General features: G+C 48.6%; 1 protein-coding gene across 1 annotated transcript in view; it reads right to left on the bottom strand.

Annotated features, from left to right (window-relative positions):
- stk31 (serine/threonine kinase 31) overlaps window positions 1-20,841 on the bottom strand; it is a 228,886-nt gene that overhangs the window by 99,197 nt on the left and 108,848 nt on the right. The window contains 1 exon segment of the mRNA XM_072509268.1: window positions 14,422-14,601. Within this exon segment, the coding sequence (XP_072365369.1) occupies window positions 14,422-14,601 (180 nt within the window).

The following is a 20,841-nucleotide window of genomic DNA, read 5'->3' as shown; positions in this document are numbered from 1 at the left end:
ACATGAGGGAAAATGGATGACTAGACAATGCACATTTCTTGGAGGCTCACTTTATATGACCTCATCATATCTGTCCATTGAAGGTTAGTGATTAACCTGATGCTGCTGCGCTGAAGTCTGTTCTTGTGTGTATGTTATTAGTATTCTTGCGACCCATGTTGGAATCTTTTCACCAAAAGTGCACTTTGTGGACGAGTTTTGGTAAAGTACTAATCATCGCGGATCACCGTAGCCTTTCAAGCCTCCCTGCTGTATTATTTTGTCTCTGCTTTTAAGGCTCAACATTACTCCTTTATTAGTCCCCACTTTTCCCATGCAAGACACTGAATAATGGAAGTTGGTTCCACTTGGTGAAATTTAAAATGTCTGGTAGAGGGCAATGAAGGCGTGATATCAGAGGTGTGTGCACATCCTGATTAAACCTTCCAATACTTTGTGAGGATGTTACTTTGCACTTGAATGGTTGCTTAGTTTTGCTTGATGAACACCCTCACTGAGGTAACAGGACACTGATCAATACAGGATTTCATTACATGACTGAGAAATGTCCTAGGCGTCACAGCAAGATTGGCCTTCTGCGAAATGGACATTTAAGTACTGTAATAGAATGAAAAAGTGATGTTCTGGCACATTGCCCCAGTGCCCCTCAGTCCCTATTATGGGACCAAGTTATCATTGACTGCTGTGTCAAAACTGACTTGAGCCACGTCTCTCCCAGATGGCAAGGCAATCCAGAGGTAGATTTGGTAGGCTTTCAATTACAGCAGGTCGAAATGAAATGGAAAATCACAAGTAGGTTTCAAATGAAGTGACTAGTCGTCACATTCCGGCGCCTGTTCGGGGAGCCTGGTATGGGAATTGAACCCGTGCTGCTGGCCTGCCTGGGTCTGCTTTAAAAGCCAGCTATTTAGCCCATTGAGTGATTGACAATAATCACACGATAGTCCAGCATGAACTGTTGAGTACAATGTTAACATAACTCGCAAGTTTGTGTCCATTTGCTGTGACAGATTGCTGCCTCCTTATGTCCAATGGCATATTGGGGTTTAGTATCAAGATGCAGGCTCTGCATCAATCATGTATGATTGCCTGATTTTGAAGAGATGGTGCTTTCTGGTTTAGCTAGGGGCTGGTTTAGCACAGTGCTAAATCGCTGGCTTTGACAGCAGAGCAAGGCAGGCCAGCAGCACGGTTCAATTCCCGTACCAGCCTCCCCGAACAGGCGCCGGAATGTGGCGACTAGGGGCTTTTCACAGTAACTTCATTTGAAGCCTACTTGTGACAATAAGCAAATTTCATTTCATTTTTCATTTCTGTATCCAGCTTAATCTGAAGACAGTCAAATGGCAACCAGTGAATGACGTAAGTTGGTTCCACTCAGTGACATTTGAAATGTCTGCTACAGGGCAATTAACGTGTGTGGTGGTATGCATTAGGGGTAATACGGTACACCACGTGTCGACAGGCTATTGGTGGAGGGATGCCAGGTCCTGATAGGATCTGCCACCTACTGGACTCCACCCAGAAATGCCGGTATAAGAACCCAGTTTTTCCCTCCATTTCCCTCAGCAGCTGCATTCTGTAACCACGCTGCTGGGGATAAAGTTCTGCTTAATAACGCCTTCAATTGACATTACCTCAACCTGCCTCGTGTCATATTGACGGTGCTACAACGTGTAATATCAGAGGCATCTTCTCATCCTGGTGAAGCCTTCCAGTATCCTTGAGGATGTTAATTTGCTCTTGAATGCATGCTGAGCATTGCAATGTCCTGAGGTTCACGTCAACGATTGAACTTCTGTAAGATGGGCAGTTGAGCGCTGTAATGGTATGAAAGCGATGCTCTGGAATATCACCCGAGCGCCACATGTTTGTCCTCTTGGAGCTGCCTTGCTAAACTCCTGTCACACCTGTAGGAATGCATCAATGTGAGCAATAGAATTTCTCCCTCAGAGGCTGCCGTAGCCACCTACATTTGTGCTCCATGGTTGAATGGACTGCACTGTGTGGTTGATTAATGATGCTCCCTGATGGGAGTATCTTGGGGAGTATGTGGCTCCATTACACAGGGGCCACATACTCCCCAAGATCCCACACCCTTCCAAGGATGCCCAATCATTAGGGCTCAGATCTTTCTCAGTTATCAGTTTGTGATTGATGACCACGATACGTTAAAGATGACAATGAAGATATTATTGCCTCCCCTTCATCGAAGCATGAGCAAGAGCTGTGCACAAATAAACTTATTTTCACCTTTTTACTCCTGGAATCCTGTAGCTAAGAGGTTGTCACAGGCACATCTTCCTCACCATGCACATACAATGCATCCTCGTGTGGCTGATCTGAATCATCGCCCTGTGCAAATTGATCACCTTCAACAGCCTCATGAGGGATGCACAACTCTTCCATGTTTCCCACCAGTATCTTCCCCCCCCCCCCCCCCCCCCAATCATGTTAGGTTGTGCAGGCGGAACAAACAACAATGATGCAGGATACTCTCGGTTGCAGTATTGAAGTACCCTGCCTGATTTTTCAAAATATCTGAAATGCATCTTTAAGAGGCCAAGAGTCTGCTTTATTAAGGACCTTGTGGCTGAATTTGCCACATTGTATCCTCAGATGCATTCCTTGGATGACAAATGGGGGTCATTAGCCAAGTCTTTAGGATGTACCCCTAATCACCGAGGAGCCAACCATCTATGTATTGAGGGCTCTCATAAAAACGGATGCCGGCAAGTGACTCAAGAGGCAAGAGTCGCGAGAGCCCCCTGGGTACCAGCAAAAAACATGCTGGATCTGCTTTCTGACCACAGAAAGTTGGATCTTGAGAGAGCAAAATCTTTTCCGTTAATGATTGGAGCCAGTGAGCTCTCAAGGCCACATGTGGGCAGTCGGTGGCACTATACACCTTCAAGAAGTCTAAGGTTGCTTCATCCATGTGTAACAGCACGTAATGACAAGATTTATTGAAAAGGACATCGGACAGCATATCTATACGTGTCACCAATTTTGAGATTCCACAACTCCCCCGAGGAGCCCTTGAAGGGTCTGCTAGCAAAAAGGTGGAGTGTGGCAGTAACAATAAGCGCAACCAACATTAGGTGCCCTCTCAGTTCATTCAATGCTGGATCCTCATGGAGAATGAGTTCCCACATCCCATGACAGGCAAAGGTGCCTGCGGCATTGTTTGCTCATCTCCACCTATGTATGAGCAGAATCTGTAGGCCCTTAGTCATGCCAAACATCTTTGTGTATTTAGTCCCTCTTCAGCATTTGGGTATTGCTGCGCCCTACTGGCTCTTCTTCCTGAGGACAACAGTCTTCCTTGGGTGTGCCAAACAGCAACGGGTCTTTCTTCTCCTCATTCGCATTAAAGCTGTCAGAAGGTAGTCTTGTCTGCACTCTAAACTCCTCCTTCTCTCCGTGAAATTATAAGTTATTCTCCTTTGATTTGTATTCCTCCACATACACGGTAGCTATGCCTTCTTCAGCCTTTGTACTTCACAGAACAAGGCCACCCCTGAAAAGATATCATGCTTGGTCCTCTCAGATGTGAACCTGCATTCCGAATGAGGTTGTTCATTAGGGTCCAAAGTCCCAAGTTCTAGGAGCCACACTCAGCTTTGTGTTGGTTGTCCTCCTGTGGTCAACAACAATGACTACCCAGTCCTTGCACCTCTGTCCTGACTGCAAAATGGTACCTTGAATGCAATCATAGAATTTACAGTGCAGGAGGCCAATCGACGTATCGAGTCTGCACCAGCCCTTGGAAAGAGCACCCCACCTAAGCCCACACCTCCAACACAGCCCCACACATCCATCCTATCGCCATAACCCCACCTAACCTTTTTATTTTGGACACAAGGGGCAATTTAGCATAGCCAATCCACCTAACCTGCACATCTTTGGACTGTGGGAGGAAACCGGAGTGCCCGGAGGAAACCCACACAGACACGGAGAGAACGTGCAGACTCTGCACAGACAGTGACCCAAACCGGGAACTGTGCTAGCCACTGTGCTACCACAATGACCAATACATTGGGAAGATGGAGGCTTGTAGGACTCATTCTGCCTCTGCGCAGAGGCAGCAACATGGACATTGATTTTTGGAGTTTGCATTCAAACTGATGTACCTCTACGGATCAGATCCTAATTAAGACTGAATGCACTGCAGCAACTAAACTTAAAGGATTGTTGCCATGCACAACATTAGAAAGGGAACCAAGCTTGTTCATAGTGCAACAGCACTGTGCAGAGTCCTGTTCTCCAGAATTTGAGCAAGAGTTGTAGGGCTTCCCTTCAAATAGCCGAGGTTGAACTCCTGACACCACATGCCCCGAGACCCCTCCCCACACTGATTTTTTTTCCCACCGAGATTTTTGAACTGCATCATTGCATGGTAATCGTGCTGTTAACATTTGTGTGGGGACCAACTTCCAACCTTCCTCAGTCATTCGCCAAGTCCCTCCTCCTATGTTCCATCCTCACCATCTCCCAACTCCCCTTCCACTTATCACTCTTCAGCTTCCCCTATTACCCTTGAACCCATCATTATTCATGATGATATTCCGGTCCTCCCATCTGAATTCTTCAATGTTGATGCCCCCATGTCCTTTGTTTACCAGACCTCTCATCCTCTCAAGATAATATGCACCGTGACTTTCCGGGAACCTCTCCACCATGAGACGAGACAATATTTCCCCATGACTTTTCACCTCCGGACTTACAAGATGCAGATGCCTCCTCAGACTGTCCCATTTGTCTCCAATGATCAACCACAGGACAGGCTCTTCTATATGCTTCTGACAGTGTGGCTCAAGTCAGCCTCTTCTATTCTTTTTTTTAAATATATTTTTATTGGGAGTTTTAACACTATATTTTTAAAAATTTTAAATTTTTAAAAAATATTTTTATTCTCCTCCTTTTTCACATTTTCTCCCATATTTACACCCACCAACAATAAACAATAATCAGCAACAAATATGTAAATCCCCATATCAATAACAACGATCCCATCCTCCCATCAACCCCCAAACAGTAGCCCGCATGTTTACATAAACAAATGACAAAAAGGAACCAGGGATTACCCATAGTCACCCTTAATACACACAGCCCCCCTCACCCCCAACCCTCCCACCCATCCCCCCCAACTAATGTTCGATGTTATCCAGTTCTTGAAAGTGCATAATGAATAACACCATGAATTGTAGAACCCCTCCGTCCTTCCCTCAGTTCAAACTTAACCTTCTCAAGAGTCAAGAATTTCAACAGGTCCCCCCGCCACACCAGGGCACAGGGTGGAGACGCTGTTCTCCATCCCAACAGGATTTGCCTCCGGGCGATCAACGAGGCGAAGGCTACGATATCTGCCTCCACACCAGTTTTCAACCCTGGCTGGTCCGACACCCTGAATATGGCCTCCCGGGGACCCGGGTCTAGTTTCACATGATGTGGAGATGCCGGCGTTGGACTGGGGTGAGCACAGTAAGAAGTCTTACAACACCAGGTTGAAACAGGTTTGTTTTGATGTCACTAGCTTTCGGAGCGCTGCTCCTTCCTCAGGTGAATGAAGAGGTATATACATATATATATATATATATATATATATAGACAGATTCAAAGATGCCAGACAATGCCTGAAATACGAGCATTAGCAGGTGATTAAATCTTTACAGATCCAGAGATGGGGTAACCCCAGGTTAAAGAGGTGTGAATTGTGTCAAGCCAGGACAGTTGGTAGGATTTTGCAGGCCAGATGGTGAGGGATGAATGTAATGCGACATGAATCCCAGGTCCCGGTTGAGGCCGCACTCATGTGTGCACCTGCTAATGCTCGTATTCAAAGCATTGTCTGGCATCTTTGAATCTGTCTATATGTATATATATATTTCTGGAACATACCTCTTCATCCTCGCCCTCGTGAGGCGTGCTCTGTTTCCCACCTTCAGCTGTATCAGCCCCAACCTCGCGCACGAGGTGGAGGCATTCGCTCTCAGGAGCACCTCATACCAGACCCCCTCCTCCATATCCTCCCCAACTCTTCCTCCCACTTGGCTTTGATCCCTTCCAGTGGTGCCTTATCCTCTTCCAAAATAGCTCCATACACCGCTGACACTGCCCCCTTCTCCAGTCCCCTTGTCGTCAGCACCTCCTCCCGCAATGTGGAGGCCGGTTCCTCCGGGAAGCTCTGTATCTCCTTTCTGGCAAAATCTCGAACCTGCATGTATCTAAACATTTCTCCCTGCTCCAACCCATACTTCGCTTCCAGCTCCTTCAATCCTGCAAGCCGACCACGAAGAAACAAATCTTTTAGCATCCTAATCCCCTTCACTTCCCATTTCCGTAAATTTCCATCCCACCTCCCTGGCTCAAATCTGTGGTTCCCCCGAATCGGCATTTCCCTTGATCCTGCCCCCAACCCGAATTGTTGGCGAAACTGCCTCCAGATTTTCAATGAAGCTATTATTACCGGACTCCGAGTATTTCCCCGGAGCTATCGGGAGCGGCGCTGTTGCTAGTGCTTTCAGTCCCGACCCCCTGCACAAACTCACCTCCATTCTGACCCACTGGGAATCAACCCCTCTGACCCAGCTCCGCACCTTCTCCACATTCGCCGCCCAGTTGTAGTACATCAGGTTCGGGAGACCCAAACCCCCTGCCTGCCTTCCCCTCTGTAGCAGCACCTTTCTCACTCTGGCCACCTTCCCTCCCCATACGAACGAGGTAATCCTTCCCTCAATCTCCCCGAAAAAAGCCTTTGGCAGGAAAATCGGTAGTCATTGAAAAATAAACAGAAATCGCAGCAACACATTCATTTTAACTGCCTGTACCCGACCCGCCAGTGACAGAGGAAGACCATCCCACCTTGCCAGATAGGCTTTCACTCTCCCCACCAAACTAGAGATGTTGTATCTGCAAAGCCTCCCCCACTCCCGGGCAACCTGCACCCCCAGATACCTAAAGTGAGTACCTGCCCTACGGAATGGCAGCCCCCCATCCCTGCCCCCACCCCCGGCCAAGATACCACAAAATACTCACTCTTGTATAGGTTCAGCTTGTACCCCGAGAAAGACCCAAATACACGCAGTAGCTCCAATATTCCCCCTATCGACATACTCGGTTCCGACACGTATACCAGCAAGTTGTCGGCATCTAAGGACACCCTATGCTCTATCCCCCCTGCACTATTCCTTTCCATGCTCCCGAACTTCTGGCCAACGGCTCAATCGCAAGTGCAAACAGCAGGGGGGACATAGGACATCCCTGTCTCGTCCCACGGTGGAGAGAAAAGTATCTCGAGCTGATGTTGTTTGTGCAAACACTCGCCTTCAGCTCCTTATATAGTAGCTTTACCCAGTTCACAAATCTTGGTCCAATCCCAAACCGCTCCAGAACTGCCATCAAGTACCCCCATTCTACCCGGTCAAACGCCTTCTCAGCGTCCAATGCCACAACCGCCTCTGTTTCCTTCCCTTCTGCCGGTGCCATAACGACATTCAAAACCCACTTAATGTTCGCAAAAAGCTGCCTCCCTTTCACGAACCCTGCCTGATCCTCCCTTATCACCTTCGGGAGGCACTCCTCCAGTCTACCAGCCAGTACCTTCGCCAATACTTTTGCGTCCACATTCAGAAGCGATATGGGCCTATACGACCCACACTCAGCCGGATCTTTATCTTTTTTTAGCAACAGGGAAATCGATGCCTGCCCCAAGGTTTGTGGCAACACCCCCTTCCCTATCGCCTCTTCAAACATCCCCACCATCAGGGGTGCCAGCTTATCCTTGAATTTTTTATAATATTCCACCGGAAACCCATCCGGCCCTGCCACCTTCCCCGACTGCATCCTGCCAATCGCATCCTTTATCTCCTTCTCCACTATTGCTCCTTCTAATGTAGCCCTGTCCCCCTCCCCTAGCCTCAGGTACTCCAACCCATCTAGAAATTCCTGCATCTCACGGTCTCCCCCGGGTGGCTCTGACCTATAAAACCTCTCATAAAACTCCTCAAAAACCTTGTTAATGAGCTCCAGAGCCACCACCAACTACCCCGCCCTATCCCTCACCTGAAGAATTTCCCTTGCCACTGCTTCCCTCCGGAGCTGACCTGCTAACATACCTCATCTCCATGCTCATAAACTGCACCCGTTGCTCGTCTCAGTTGGCGCACCACCTTCCTGGTGGACAGTCGGTCGAAGCTCGCCTGTAGTTCCTTCCTCTTTTCCAGCTTCGCTGAGTCCCCATCTTCTGCATACCTCCTATCTACCTCCAACATCTCATCTATTACCCTCTGCCGCTCCAAACTCTCCTATTGTCCACCCTGGCCTTGAACGAAATTACCTCACCCCTCACCACCGCCTTTAGAGCCTCCCAGACGACTGCCTTAGACACCTCACCTGTACAATTGAATCCTACATATTCCTTAATTACCTTTTCAATTTTCTCACAGAATACTTGGTTCCACAAAAGTCCCACATCCAGTTTCCACCCTGGCCTCTGCGCTACCCACTTCAGCAGTACCATATCCACCCAATGCGGAGCATGATCTGACACTGCAATTGCCGAGTATTCCGACCCCTTCACCCCAGCCAACAAAGCTTTCCCCACCCCAAAGTCGATCCGCGAGTATACCTTATGGACTGCTGAGAAAAACGAGTACTCCAGTTCCCTTGGGTGCAGGAACCTCCAAGGGTCCAACCCCTCCCATTTCCACCATTAGCCCAGCCAACACCGTTGCCCCATGGTGGGACCAGCGAGCACGGCCGTGATCTGTCCAACTTGGCTCCTGCACCAAGTTCCAGTCCCCCTCCACAATCAGTTCGTGTGTGTCCAAGTCGGGGATGACCCCAAACAACTTCTTCACGAATCCCACATCGTCCCAATTGGGACCGTATACACTTAACAGCGCCACTAATCTCCCCTCCAGCGCCCGTCACAATCACATATCTACCCCCCTGATCTGCCACCACCTTCTCCATCTGGAAGCGTACCCTTTTACTGACCAGCACCGCTACCCCTCGAGCCCTTCCGTCAAATACAGAGTGAAACACTTGACTAACCTAGCCCTTTTTAAGTCTCATCTGGTCCTTCACCCTCAAGTGAGTCTCCTGCAGCATTGCCACATCGGCTTTCAAACTTTTAAGATGCGCAAGCACCCTTGACCTCTTGACCGGACCTCCTCGCCCTCTCACGATCCACGTGACTATCCTAACTGGGGGTCTCTCTTTCCCCCCCCCCCCCCCCCCACCCTTCTTATCCAACATCATCATACCACCGGGCCCTGCCCCATAAGCCTGACCCACCCCTGTCCATTGTTAACATCAAACCCCTTCCCCCCCCCCCCCCCCCCCCTCCCAAGAACACCCCCTACATTCCCCCTTGAAAAAACATCTCCCAGCATCAATCCCTTTCCCCCCTCTCGCTCGCCTCGTAGGCCCATTGAAGCCTGCTATCCAGGCTCCAACGTCCGTAGCCCTCCTCTCACCTCAGCTCCGTTCACTAGCTGACTTTAGTTAACTAGTGCGGGTGGCTCCCCCCGCCAAGATATATCGTCCCCTTCCACCCAATCCCAGAGAAAGAAAAAACAAAACCAACAATCCAACCCATACAATTCACTAACATAAGATTTAACCGTCGCAACACAGAACACCAATCAACCCAACCATTAACTTGAACTCTGTAACAATGCAAAGAAGTAAATTACAATACACATCAGTAAAAAGAAAGTTGTAACATTTGTACATTTTCCAGCTGCCCAAACAGTCCACAGTCTCTCTTCCAGTTCCGCTCCTCACGTCTGTCCCAAGCCTTCCGCCCTCACGAACGCCTCAGCCGCCTCAAAATAAAAGTCTTTGGCGTTATATGTTACTCTCAACTTCGCCGGGTATACCATACCAAATCGCACCCCCTTTTTGTACAGTGCCGCCTTCACTCGCCCGTCTCTTTGCCAACTCCACCGTCAAGTCCTGATAGATCTGAACTCCAGCACCGTCCCACTGCACCTCACGCTTCTGCTTAGCCCAGTTTAACACCTTCCTTCATGCAGTACTTATGGAAGCAGATAATTACTGCTCTTGGTGGATCATTCACCTTGGGCTTCGGCCTTAATGACCGATGAGCTTGGTCCAGCTGTACCGGGAGGAGTTCTCACCCTCCCCCATCAGCTCCGCCAAGCTCTTAGCGAAGTACTCTGTTGGCCTTGGGCCCTCTGTCCCTTCGGGCAAGCCCACAATTCTCAGATTGTGCCGTCTCGAGCGGTTCTCCAAGTCCTCGAGCTTTGTTCGGAGTCCTCTGTTGACCTCCACCACTCTCCGCAGCTCATCCCCCATCGAGATGAACTGGTCGCTGTACTGCGACACGGCTTCCTCCACTTCCTTCACCTTCTCGCCCTGCTCTCTCACCTCGGCCGATGTCTTTGCCACAGCTACCCTCACCGGGGCGATTGCCTCCTCCACCAATGATTTCAATGCACCCGCCGTCTCCTTCCTCAAAACCTTCATATGCCTCGCAAACTGATTTTCCAGCTCCACCACCATCACCTCGGTCTTCTTTTCCACCGTAAGTAGTGCGGCCCCCCCATGCGGTCCGGCATCCGCCATCTTGTCAGCGCTTTTGCTGGCCTTCTCATTCAATGGCGAACCCGGGTTTTCTTCCTTCTTCCTAGCTGCTTTTCGCATCCTCTAACAACTTATTATTTCTTCTCTCTTTCTTCAATCCGAAAATAACTAAATAATAATTTTCACAAATTTTCCCCCCCCAAATTCCAAAGTCAAGAAATCTCTTCCCCCGGGGACCGGACTTCAAACTCCTCAAAGATCCATTTTCAGTGGGAGCCACCCAGTGTGCTCTAGTCCCCCTCTACATCGCGTTCTGGACTCAGGCCTGCCACCTCGTTTGCCTCGCCTCGTGTCAAGCTCCGCCCACGCATCTGACCTCTGGATCGATGCCTCCCTCTCTGGCCGCTGTACACTCCCGCGGGGCTCCTCACCGGCTCCAAGCCGGACCGACCCGCGCCCGTCCCTCAGGCCCCAATGGCCGAAGAAACCCGGGAAGAGAGAACCACGGGGAAACACCCGAAAAAGTCCGAAAAATCGCAGACCGGCGGGAGCCTCTTCCCGACGCAGCCACTCTGCTCGCGAGCGCCACCGGAAGTCAACACAATATCAAACTTAACACAAGACAGAACAAACAGAGAAAAGAAAAAATAACAATCGAAATGGCATATTAAGTACAGGTTGTTATAACGTCTGTGACCCTAGTCCCTGTGGTCACATTTCCTTATTTACCATGGTATAGATACAGAGAATGTTGTACTCACATTTATAGAGGCAGGGACAGTCATATTGAACTACGTTTTGAGGATGGATCCCCGGTTTCTTATGTGCAGAAGGTGCCTGTATCCCTCTCGGCAAATTGCCCTCCTCCCAGTTCCTCCCTCCCGGCATATCGCCCTCCTCCCAGTTCCTGCATGGCGAGTGTGTACTCCCCGTTTTCCTAGACCCCCTACACCTCTTCCCCCACCCCCGCTCCTATCCTATCTCTTCCTCTCCTGCTCCCACATCTTCACCCCCCCTCCCAGCATTCCAGCACCGCCCCCCCCGTTTAGTTACGAGCTACAAACAGGTCATCAAAGAGGTTGGCAAACTTTCTCCACGGGACGTGGAATCTCTCTTCGGACCCCATATTGAGAATTTTACCTTTTCAAGCTTTAGGCATTCAGCCTGGTCGGAGAGCCACTCCGAGGCTCTGAGAGGTCTGCCAACTTTCTCCTCAGCAGATGGCTCCGCCAGGCGATCAGAAAGGCGAAGGCCAAGACGTCTGCCCCCTTCCCTGTAAAGAGCTCTGGATGCTCTGACACCGTGAAGACCACCAAAAATGGGCTTAGCTCCAACCTAACCCCCATAACCCTCGAAGAATGCTCGCACCTGTCCTCTACCTCTGGGTTATGCATGACCTGGTTAGTTGCGTTCTGTGCCTATTCAAGGCTTAACACTGCGCACCACGTGGAGTTGATCCTGTGCAGCCCCTCGATCCAGAGTCCTCCCCTTATCTCCACATCCAGTTCTTCCCCCTATTTCCATCACGTATCGTACAGTGGGGTCCTGGTCTCTTCTAGGAGTCATCCGTATGTGTCGCCTCACTTGTCTCCACCAGCCAATCCAGTGCTACTATAGTCTAGAAGTGTGTGTCCAGGTACCTGGAGGAACAACTTGGTTTCCTTCCAGAGAAAGTTACGTAGTTGCAAATACCGAAGTTCGTTCCCTTTCAAGAGTTGGAACCTCTCCGATGGTTCCCTCAGGGTCAATATCCTACCGTCCATGTACATGTCCTTCACCCTCAAGGTCCTGCTTCCTCCTTCCAAGCCCCAAATGTGGTGTCTATCTTCGCCTGGGCACACCTGTGGCTGTTGCAAATGGGGGCCTCCATACAGATATCACTAGGTTTGAAGTGTCGCCTGAATTAGTTCCAGGTCTTTACTATGGCTATTACCACTGGGTTCCTTGAGCATGTCCACTCATAGGGCCACCCCCTTGTCTTGATATTGGAACACGCGTGAAATGTTTGTCCCACCCAGTCCTTCCTTACCCGCAGTTGATCCCTTCTCTTAGATGTCTCTCCTGTAGGAAGGCTACATCCACCCTCAGGCGATGGACGAAGACGCTGGATCTTTTCACTGTTGAGGCCTCTCGCGCTCCATGTAGCTCTCCCTTCCCCCTCCCCTACCCCCTCCTCCCGTGGGGTCAGCAAATACTCACCCTGCGGGCCTGGCCCTGTTCACTGAAGCCTGACCCTGCTCTTGGGCCATTCAAGATGGCCACTGTCGACTTCCTCTTTGCCATGTCCGACCTGTTGGAGCCAGCTTTTTAACCACCCCCCTCCCCAGCCCTCTCCGCTCACCTGCTCCCTACCCATGTGATTCACCCCCCCCCCCCCCCCCCCCAACCTCCTGTCCCGTCCAATATCCCATCAACCCTGGCATTACCCCACTATTTTTCCTCGCTTCTCCCTCCCCCCCCGGCCATCAACATAGCAGCAAAGATTGAGTCTATCTGGAGAAGAAATAAACAGTCCTATGCAAACTCCTGCAGTAAGGAAACAGGAATCATCAGCTTTAGAGTGTTTTAAGAAAACAACAAAAATGCTTCCCTCCTAATATATGGAATCATAAGACATACGAGCAGAATTAGGCCAGTCGATTCTGCTCCAGCATTCAGTCATGGCTTATATGTTTCTCCATGCTATGTGTCTTTCCCAGCCCAGGGCAGTTTGGAAAATTATCTTGAGGCTTCCAATGTCACAAAAGGTTGCAGTTTATAACAAATACAGTGACTTCTAGTTAAGTTTGTCACTCTCTCTCTGTATAGGAATGATATGGAGATGCCTGCATTGAACTGGGGTGGGCACAGTAAGAAGTCATACAACACCAGGTTAAAGTCCACAGGTTTGTTTCGAATCACTAGCTTTTGGAGTGCAGCTCCTTCATCACCTGATGAAGCTAGTAATTCAAAACAAACCTGTTGATCTATATAGGAAGCACTTGTCAAATTCTGGACATCTATCCACACCAGCAACATAAGAACAGGAGTAGACCCCAAGCCTGCTCTGCCATTCAATGAGATCATAGTGGATCTGTGGCCGAACGAGATATACCCTTCTTTGCCTCATATCCCTTAATACCTTTGCTCAACAGATTTCAAATTGACCATTAACAACTGACTTACATCAATTGCTATTTCTGGACGAGACTTCCAAACGTTATTAACCTTTGTGTATAGAAACATTTCCTCATTTCATTCCCAAAAGGTCTGGCTCTAAAGTTTAGACTATACTCCTAGTCCTAAACTGCTCCATCAGCAGGAACTGTTTCTATCTATCCTATCCATTGCCTTTAATACCTTGAAAACCTTGATAAAATCATTCCTTAACCTTCCAAAAGTCAGGGAATACAATCACAGTTTGTGTAATCTCTTCACAGGGGAGCCCGGGTATCATTCTGGTTAACCTACACTGCAATCCCTCCAAGACAAATTTGCACTTCTGAAAGTCTGGCTCATAACGGAAATCAAAACGTGCAAATGTGCTGGAGCTCCAGGGACAAACTCACATCCTAACAATCTTTAATACATCCCATGGTAATTCCCACTGACTTGCACTGCTTGCAAAGTTGTATTTTAAATTTAGCACGATTATAAAACATATACAAAGATGTTAGCTCTAAGGGTGCAGTTTAGCTCAGGCGGCCGGACGGCTGGTTCGTGATGCAGAGGTTCAATTCCCGTACTGGCCGAGATTATTCATGAAGCCTTGCCCTCACCCGAAGTGTCAGGTTAAATCACCACCAGTCAGCTCTCCCCCTCAAAGGGGAAAGCTGCCTATGGCCATCTGGGACTTTACTTTTACAAAGACGTTAACCAGATATTTACCTTCATAGTTTTACTGAACCACTCAGACAACAGTCGCAGAGAGTTCTCAGTCTTGCACTTAATATTATTGAACTCCTGCAGCTTACTATTCCGCCATTCAAAAAACTGATTGAATACTTCATCCAAGTTGTGCTCCACTTCATAAGGGCCATAAGCAGCATTCAGTGAACAAGCTAAAGACTAAAGATATATGCATGTCAATCATCACATTACAGTTTGGAACACGTAGCTTCTACAAGAGATTACAGCACACTTATGAATTTTCTAACTGCAACTATCTGGAAATAAGTATCGGATTTATACCATCAGATATTGCTTGGATTGAAATTCAAGCTGAAGCTAGGTCACAGGCTATCTAGTTTCATTTAAACTTTCAGCAATAGTGTAAAATGGGTGATATTGGTTCAGTTGCACCTTTTATACGCCTCACTTGGTTTTCGTAAAACAAGTGAGATGAATGACGGTATATTTTTAAAAGACATTTAGAGTACCCAATTCATTTTTTCCAATTAAGGGGCAATTTAGCGTAGCCAATTCACCTACCTGCACATCTTTGGGTTGTGGGGGCGAAATCCATGCAAACACGGGGGAAAGTGCAAACTCCACCCAGGACTGGGATCGAACCTGGGACCTCAGCGCCGTGAGGAAGCAATGCTACCAATGCGCCACCGTGCTGCCCGGTATGAAGGGATGTTGATCTGAAATTGCCCATTTTGCGCTTCCAAAAGTTAAATTAACCCTGTATGCAAGTTCACACTTGGTTAGAATAAATACTGGAAAGAAAAATTGAAAATTTGCTTTGGTTAAAATGTACAGCAACTACTCAGTTCATAATTTGGGAGCGTTTGTCATTTTGAGCCGCAGTTTGTAATTATCATCATGTAAATTATTCGAGATGGTCAGTAAATGTCTTTTTTTTCCAGATATCTCTTTGTACAAATTTAACTGTATGTGAGAAATGACATGGAATAAATTGACCAGTTCTCTCATCACAGGTGATGCATAATAGACATGCACATTTTTGTACACTGTGTCCATAATTTCCCTTCCTATCAAATTTCGTCTCCCCATCAATCGCATATCAGTACATAGGCAGTTTAATTTAAGTGGATACTATTCTATCGTACCATCCCTAAACAAACCCCCAAACTGCAAAAATCTCCCCTGCCCACCCCCCGTGCACAGAGTAAAGAGATCATGCTTATATCAGAACTTAAATATGATTACGACGCAGAAAAATGCTGCGAAAATTCAGCAGGTCTGGCAGCATCTGTGGAGAGAGGAAATAGAGTTCACATTTTGAGTCTGTATGACTCTTCTTCAAAGACTGTAGAAGGCGTGAGGCATCTGAACAGAATAGGTCAGTGATTGGTGGGAGCTAGGAGAGATTGCAACAAAGATATGTAGGTCAGCAGGCAGAGAAAACTTAATGGCAGAAGGTGCTAGTAGCTGCAAAACTAAGATACAAGAATGTGTTAATGGAAGAATAAAGGTCAGTGCTCAGTAAAAGCAAAGCTAAAAGAACAAGTGACAGATGGCCTGGTGAGGGAAGGGGGAGTTGCATTTAGCCAAAATATATTTTGGATATTAAAAAAAGGGACAATATGGAGGAGAAAGGTTGCAGTCTATTGTTAAACTCAATGTAGAGTCCGGAGGGCCCAATCAGAAGACGAGATGCTGCTGCTCCAGTTGCGTTGGGTTTCATTGGAACATTGTATCAGGATAAGGATGGACATGTGGGCATGAGAGCAAGATGCTGAGTTGAAATGACAAGCGACAGAAAGTTTGGAGTCGTGCTTGTGGGCTGAGTGAAGGTGTTCCACAAAGCAGCCGCCCAGTCTGTGTTTAGTCTCTGCAATGTAGAGGAGACTGCATTTGGAGTAGCAAATAGTAGACCAAATTGAAGTGTAATGGGCAATTGCTTCACCTGAAAGGAGTGTTTGGGACCTTGAACAGTGAGGAGGTAAAAGGGGCAGATGTTGCATCTTATGCGATTGTGGGAAGGGATGATTGTTGGGGTGATGGAGGAGTAGACCAGGGTGTCACAGAAGGAATGGACAGTGCAGAATGATGACCTGGAGACCTTATCCTCCTGGTTCTGGGAGGGAGGGAGAAGGAGTGAGGGCAGAGGTGCAGGAAATGGTTGAGTGCCCTGTTAACCCTTTGTTTGGGGGGGGGCATGAAGCGGCACCGAAACAGTCATCAATGTACTGATAAAAGAATTGTGAGAGGGGGCTGGAATAGAACTGAAACAAGTAATGTTCCATGTATCCCAGGAAGAGAGAAGCAAAACTGGGACACATACGGGTACCTGTAGTCGCACCTAGGAGGAAATGAGACAAGTTAAAGGAGAAATTGTTCAGTGGGAGGACAATTTCAGCCAGACAGAGGAGAGTGGTGGTGGATGGAGAATGTTCAGGCCTGTTTGAGGAAGACTCAGAGAACCCTCAGAACACCCTGGTGGAGAATGGAGGTATAGGGGGATTGAACATCCATGGTAAAGAGGCGGTTAGGGCCAGTGAATTGGAAGTTATTGGTATGATGTAGAGGAATCGCGGATGCAGGTAGGAAGGGACATAAGATGTGAGAGGATGGAGTCAAGATTGGAAGAATAGGGTTCAGTAGGGCAGGAACACGCTGACACGAGGGGCCTACTGGGACAGTCCTGTTTGTGGATTTTGGGGAGGAGATAGAACCTGGTTGTCCGGGTTGGGAGATTGAGATCTTCTGAGGAGATGAGTTCAGTGACAGTCCTGGAAATAATGGCTTGAGGCTCTGTGGTGGGATCATGGTCCAGGTGGAGATAATAACAATAATCATAATGATCGCTTATTGTCACAAGTAGGCTTCAATGAAGTTACTGTGAAAAGCCCCTAGTCGCCACATTCCGGTGCCTGTTCGGGGAGGCTGGAACAGGAATTGAACCCACGCTGCTGGTCTTGTTCTGCATTACAACCCAGCTGTCTTAGCCCACTGTGCTAAACCAGCCCCTGTGGGTGTGTTTGGAAGTGTTAGGAAGTGTTTGAGAGTCGGATCTGCCTCTCTGAGAGGTAGAGATCAGTACGCCAGACTGTCAGCGGGAACGTAAATGATGATGATCATGGCTAAAGGGTGCAGATAGATTTAGATTAGATTTTAGTTTTAGATTGTCACGTGTACAGTGAAAAGTATAGTTTCTGCCTACGGTCCAGGCAGATAGTTCATAAGTGAAAAACATAGGACATATGATAAACACACAATGTAAATACACAGATATGTACATCAGGTGAAGCACATGGGAGTATAGTGCTACAACAGTAGAGAAGATGTGCAGAGAGATCAGATCAGTCCATAAGAGCGTCATTTAGGAGCCAGGTAACAGCAGGGAAGAAGCTGTTTTTGAATTTGTTAGCCCGTATTCTCAAACTTTTGTGTCTTCTGCCCAATGGAAGAGGTTGGAACAGAGAATAACCTGAGTGGGAGGGGTCTTTGATTATGTTGCCCGCTTTCCCAAGGCAGCAGGAGGTGTAGACAGAGTCAATGGATGGGAGGCGGGTTTGCGTGATGGACTGGGCTGTGTTTTTGACTCTTTGTAGTTTCTTACGGTCTTGGGCCGAGCAGTTGCCATACTATTGGTATGCAGCCAGAAATGATACTTTCCATGTGCATCTGTAAAAATTGACAAGAGTCAATGTGGACATGCCACATTTCCTTAATTTCCTTAGGAAGTTTCGGCGCTGTTGTGCTTTCATGGTCGTAGCATCGACGTGGGTGGACCAGGACAGTTTGTTGGTGATGTGCACACCTAGGAATTTGAAGCTGTCAATGTCTCCATCTCGGCACCAATGATGCAGATAGGGGCGTGTACAACACTTTGTTTCCTGAAGTCGATGGCCAGTTCCTTAGTTTTGCTGACATTCAGGGAGAGATTGTTGTCATTGCACAATGCCACTAGGTTCTCTATCTCCCTCCTGCACTCTTGACTCATCGTTGTTTCAGCAAACTTGTAGATCGAGCTGGAGCCAAATTTTGCCACAGTCGTGTGTGTATAAGGAGTATAGTAGGGGGCTAAGTGCGGAGCCTTGCAGGGCCTCTGTATTGAGGACTATCGTGGAGAAAGTGTCATTGTTTATCCTTACTGATTGTGGCCCGTGGGTCAGGAAGTCAAGGATCCAGGTTCTAGATTTTGGAGTTCAGATGGGAGCTTGGCTGGGATTATGTAGCTGAAGGCAGAGCTGTAGTCAATGAATAGGAGTCTGACGTAGGAGTCGTTGTTGTCGAGATGCTCCAGGAATGAGTATAGGGCCAGGGAAATAGCGTCTGCTGTGGACCGATTTTGGCAGTATATGATTTTCAGTGGATCAAGGCATTCTGGAAGTATGGAGTTGATGTGTCTTGGAGATCAGAACGTATAAATGGCAGAACGGGAAGCAGTGCGTCAATGGACAACTTGGAACAGATGGCCCTATTGGGGTGTGGGGGAACAAAACAATAGAAGAAACAAAAATAAATTGATAGCAATAAAACGGGGTGAACGTGGAGGAGTGAGTCACAGTCTGAAGTTGTTGAACTCAATGTTAAGTCTGGAAGGTTGTAACGTGCCTCATCAGAGGATGAGGAGCTTTTCCTCCAGTCTACGTTGGGCTTCAATGGAACATTGCAGCAGGCCAAGGACGGACATGTAGAATGAGGGCAGAACAGTGAGTTAAAATGGCAAGTTAAAGGAAGGTCCGGGTGTTGCTAGCAGACGGACCAGAGGTTTTGTGCAAAGCAGTCACCCAGTCTGCGTTTAGTCTCTCCAATGTGGAGTAGACCGCATTGGGAGCAGTGAATGCAATAGATTGAAGGAGGTGCACGTGAAGCACTGCTTCACCTGAAAAGAGTGTTTAGGCCCTGGGATGATGAGCAGGGGGGAGATAAAGGGGCAGGTGTTACATCTTGTGCGGTTGTTTGGGTAGATGCTGTGGGAAGGGGGTGAGGTGTTGGAGGTGATGGAGTGGACCAGGTTATCCCTGCGAAATGCTGACAGGGGTGTGGGGGAAACATATGTTTGGTGGTAGCATTATGTTGGAGTTGGCGGAAGATGATCCTTTGAATACAGAGGCTGATGGGGTGCAAAGAGCAAGGGGGGACCTTATTCTGGTTCTGGGAGGGAGTGGAAGGGCAGAGGTGGGATAGATGAGTTGGACACGGTTGAGCCCCGTCGACCACAGTGGGTGGGAAACCACAATAAAGGAAGAATGAAGACATGTCAGCAGCAGAGTTTTGGAAAATGACTTCATTGGGACAGATGACACGGAGGCGAAGGGACTGAGGGAATGGGATGGAGTCCTTACAGGATGTGGGGTGCGAAGAGCTGTCGTCGAGGTAACTGCGGGAGCCAGCAGGCTTGTAATAGATGCAAGTGGTCAGTCTAGCCTCAGAAATGGAGATGAGAGGTCAAGGAAAGGGAGGGATGTGTCAGAGATGGACCATGGGAAGGGTGGAAACTGGAAGCAGAGAAACAAAGTTGATTTTAAAAATTCCCAGGTCCAGACAAAAGCATGAAGTAGCACAGTTACAATCATCAAATGTAACAGAAAAATAGGAGTTGTGGGAGCAGGCCCGAGGAGGATTGGAACGAGGAGTGTTCCACATAACCTACAAAAATACACAAGTGAGACAAGGATAAATTGTTGAGTGACAGAACAAGTTCAACCTGGTGGAGGAGAGTGGGGGGGACGGGGGGGGGGGATGGATTGCTCGGGCCTCCATCAAGGGAGAAGCAGCAGACAGCCCTCACACCCTCCTAGTGGGGCATCGAGGTGCGGAGGGATTGGACATCGAGGTGCGGAGGGATTGGACATCGAGGTGCGGAGGGATTGGACATCGAGGTGCGGAGGGATTGGACATCGAGGTGCGGAGGGATTGGACATCGAGGTGCGGAGGGATTGGACATCGAGGTGCGGAGGGATTGGACATCGAGGTGCGGAGGGATTGGACATCGAGGTGCGGAGGGATTGGACATCGAGGTGCGGAGGGATTGGACATCGAGGTGCGGAGGGATTGGACATCGAGGTGCGGAGGGATTGGACATCGAGGTGCGGAGGGATTGGACATCGAGGTGCGGAGGGATTGGACATCGAGGTGCGGAGGGATTGGACATCGAGGTGCGGAGGGATTGGACATCGAGGTGCGGAGGGATTGGACATCGAGGTGCGGAGGGATTGGACATCGAGGTGCGGAGGGATTGGACATCGAGGTGCGGAGGGATTGGACATCGAGGTGCGGAGGGATTGGACATCGAGGTGCGGAGGGATTGGACATCGAGGTGCGGAGGGATTGGACATCGAGGTGCGGAGGGATTGGACATCGAGGTGCGGAGGGATTGGACATCGAGGTGCGGAGGGATTGGACATCGAGGTGCGGAGGGATTGGACATCGAGGTGCGGAGGGATTGGA

The sequence above is a fragment of the Scyliorhinus torazame genome, chromosome 6 (genome assembly GCF_047496885.1).
Source record: "Scyliorhinus torazame isolate Kashiwa2021f chromosome 6, sScyTor2.1, whole genome shotgun sequence".
Taxonomy (NCBI): domain Eukaryota; kingdom Metazoa; phylum Chordata; class Chondrichthyes; order Carcharhiniformes; family Scyliorhinidae; genus Scyliorhinus; species Scyliorhinus torazame.
Note: the sequence above shows the minus strand (reverse complement) of the source record. Positions and strands in the feature narration are given on the sequence as shown.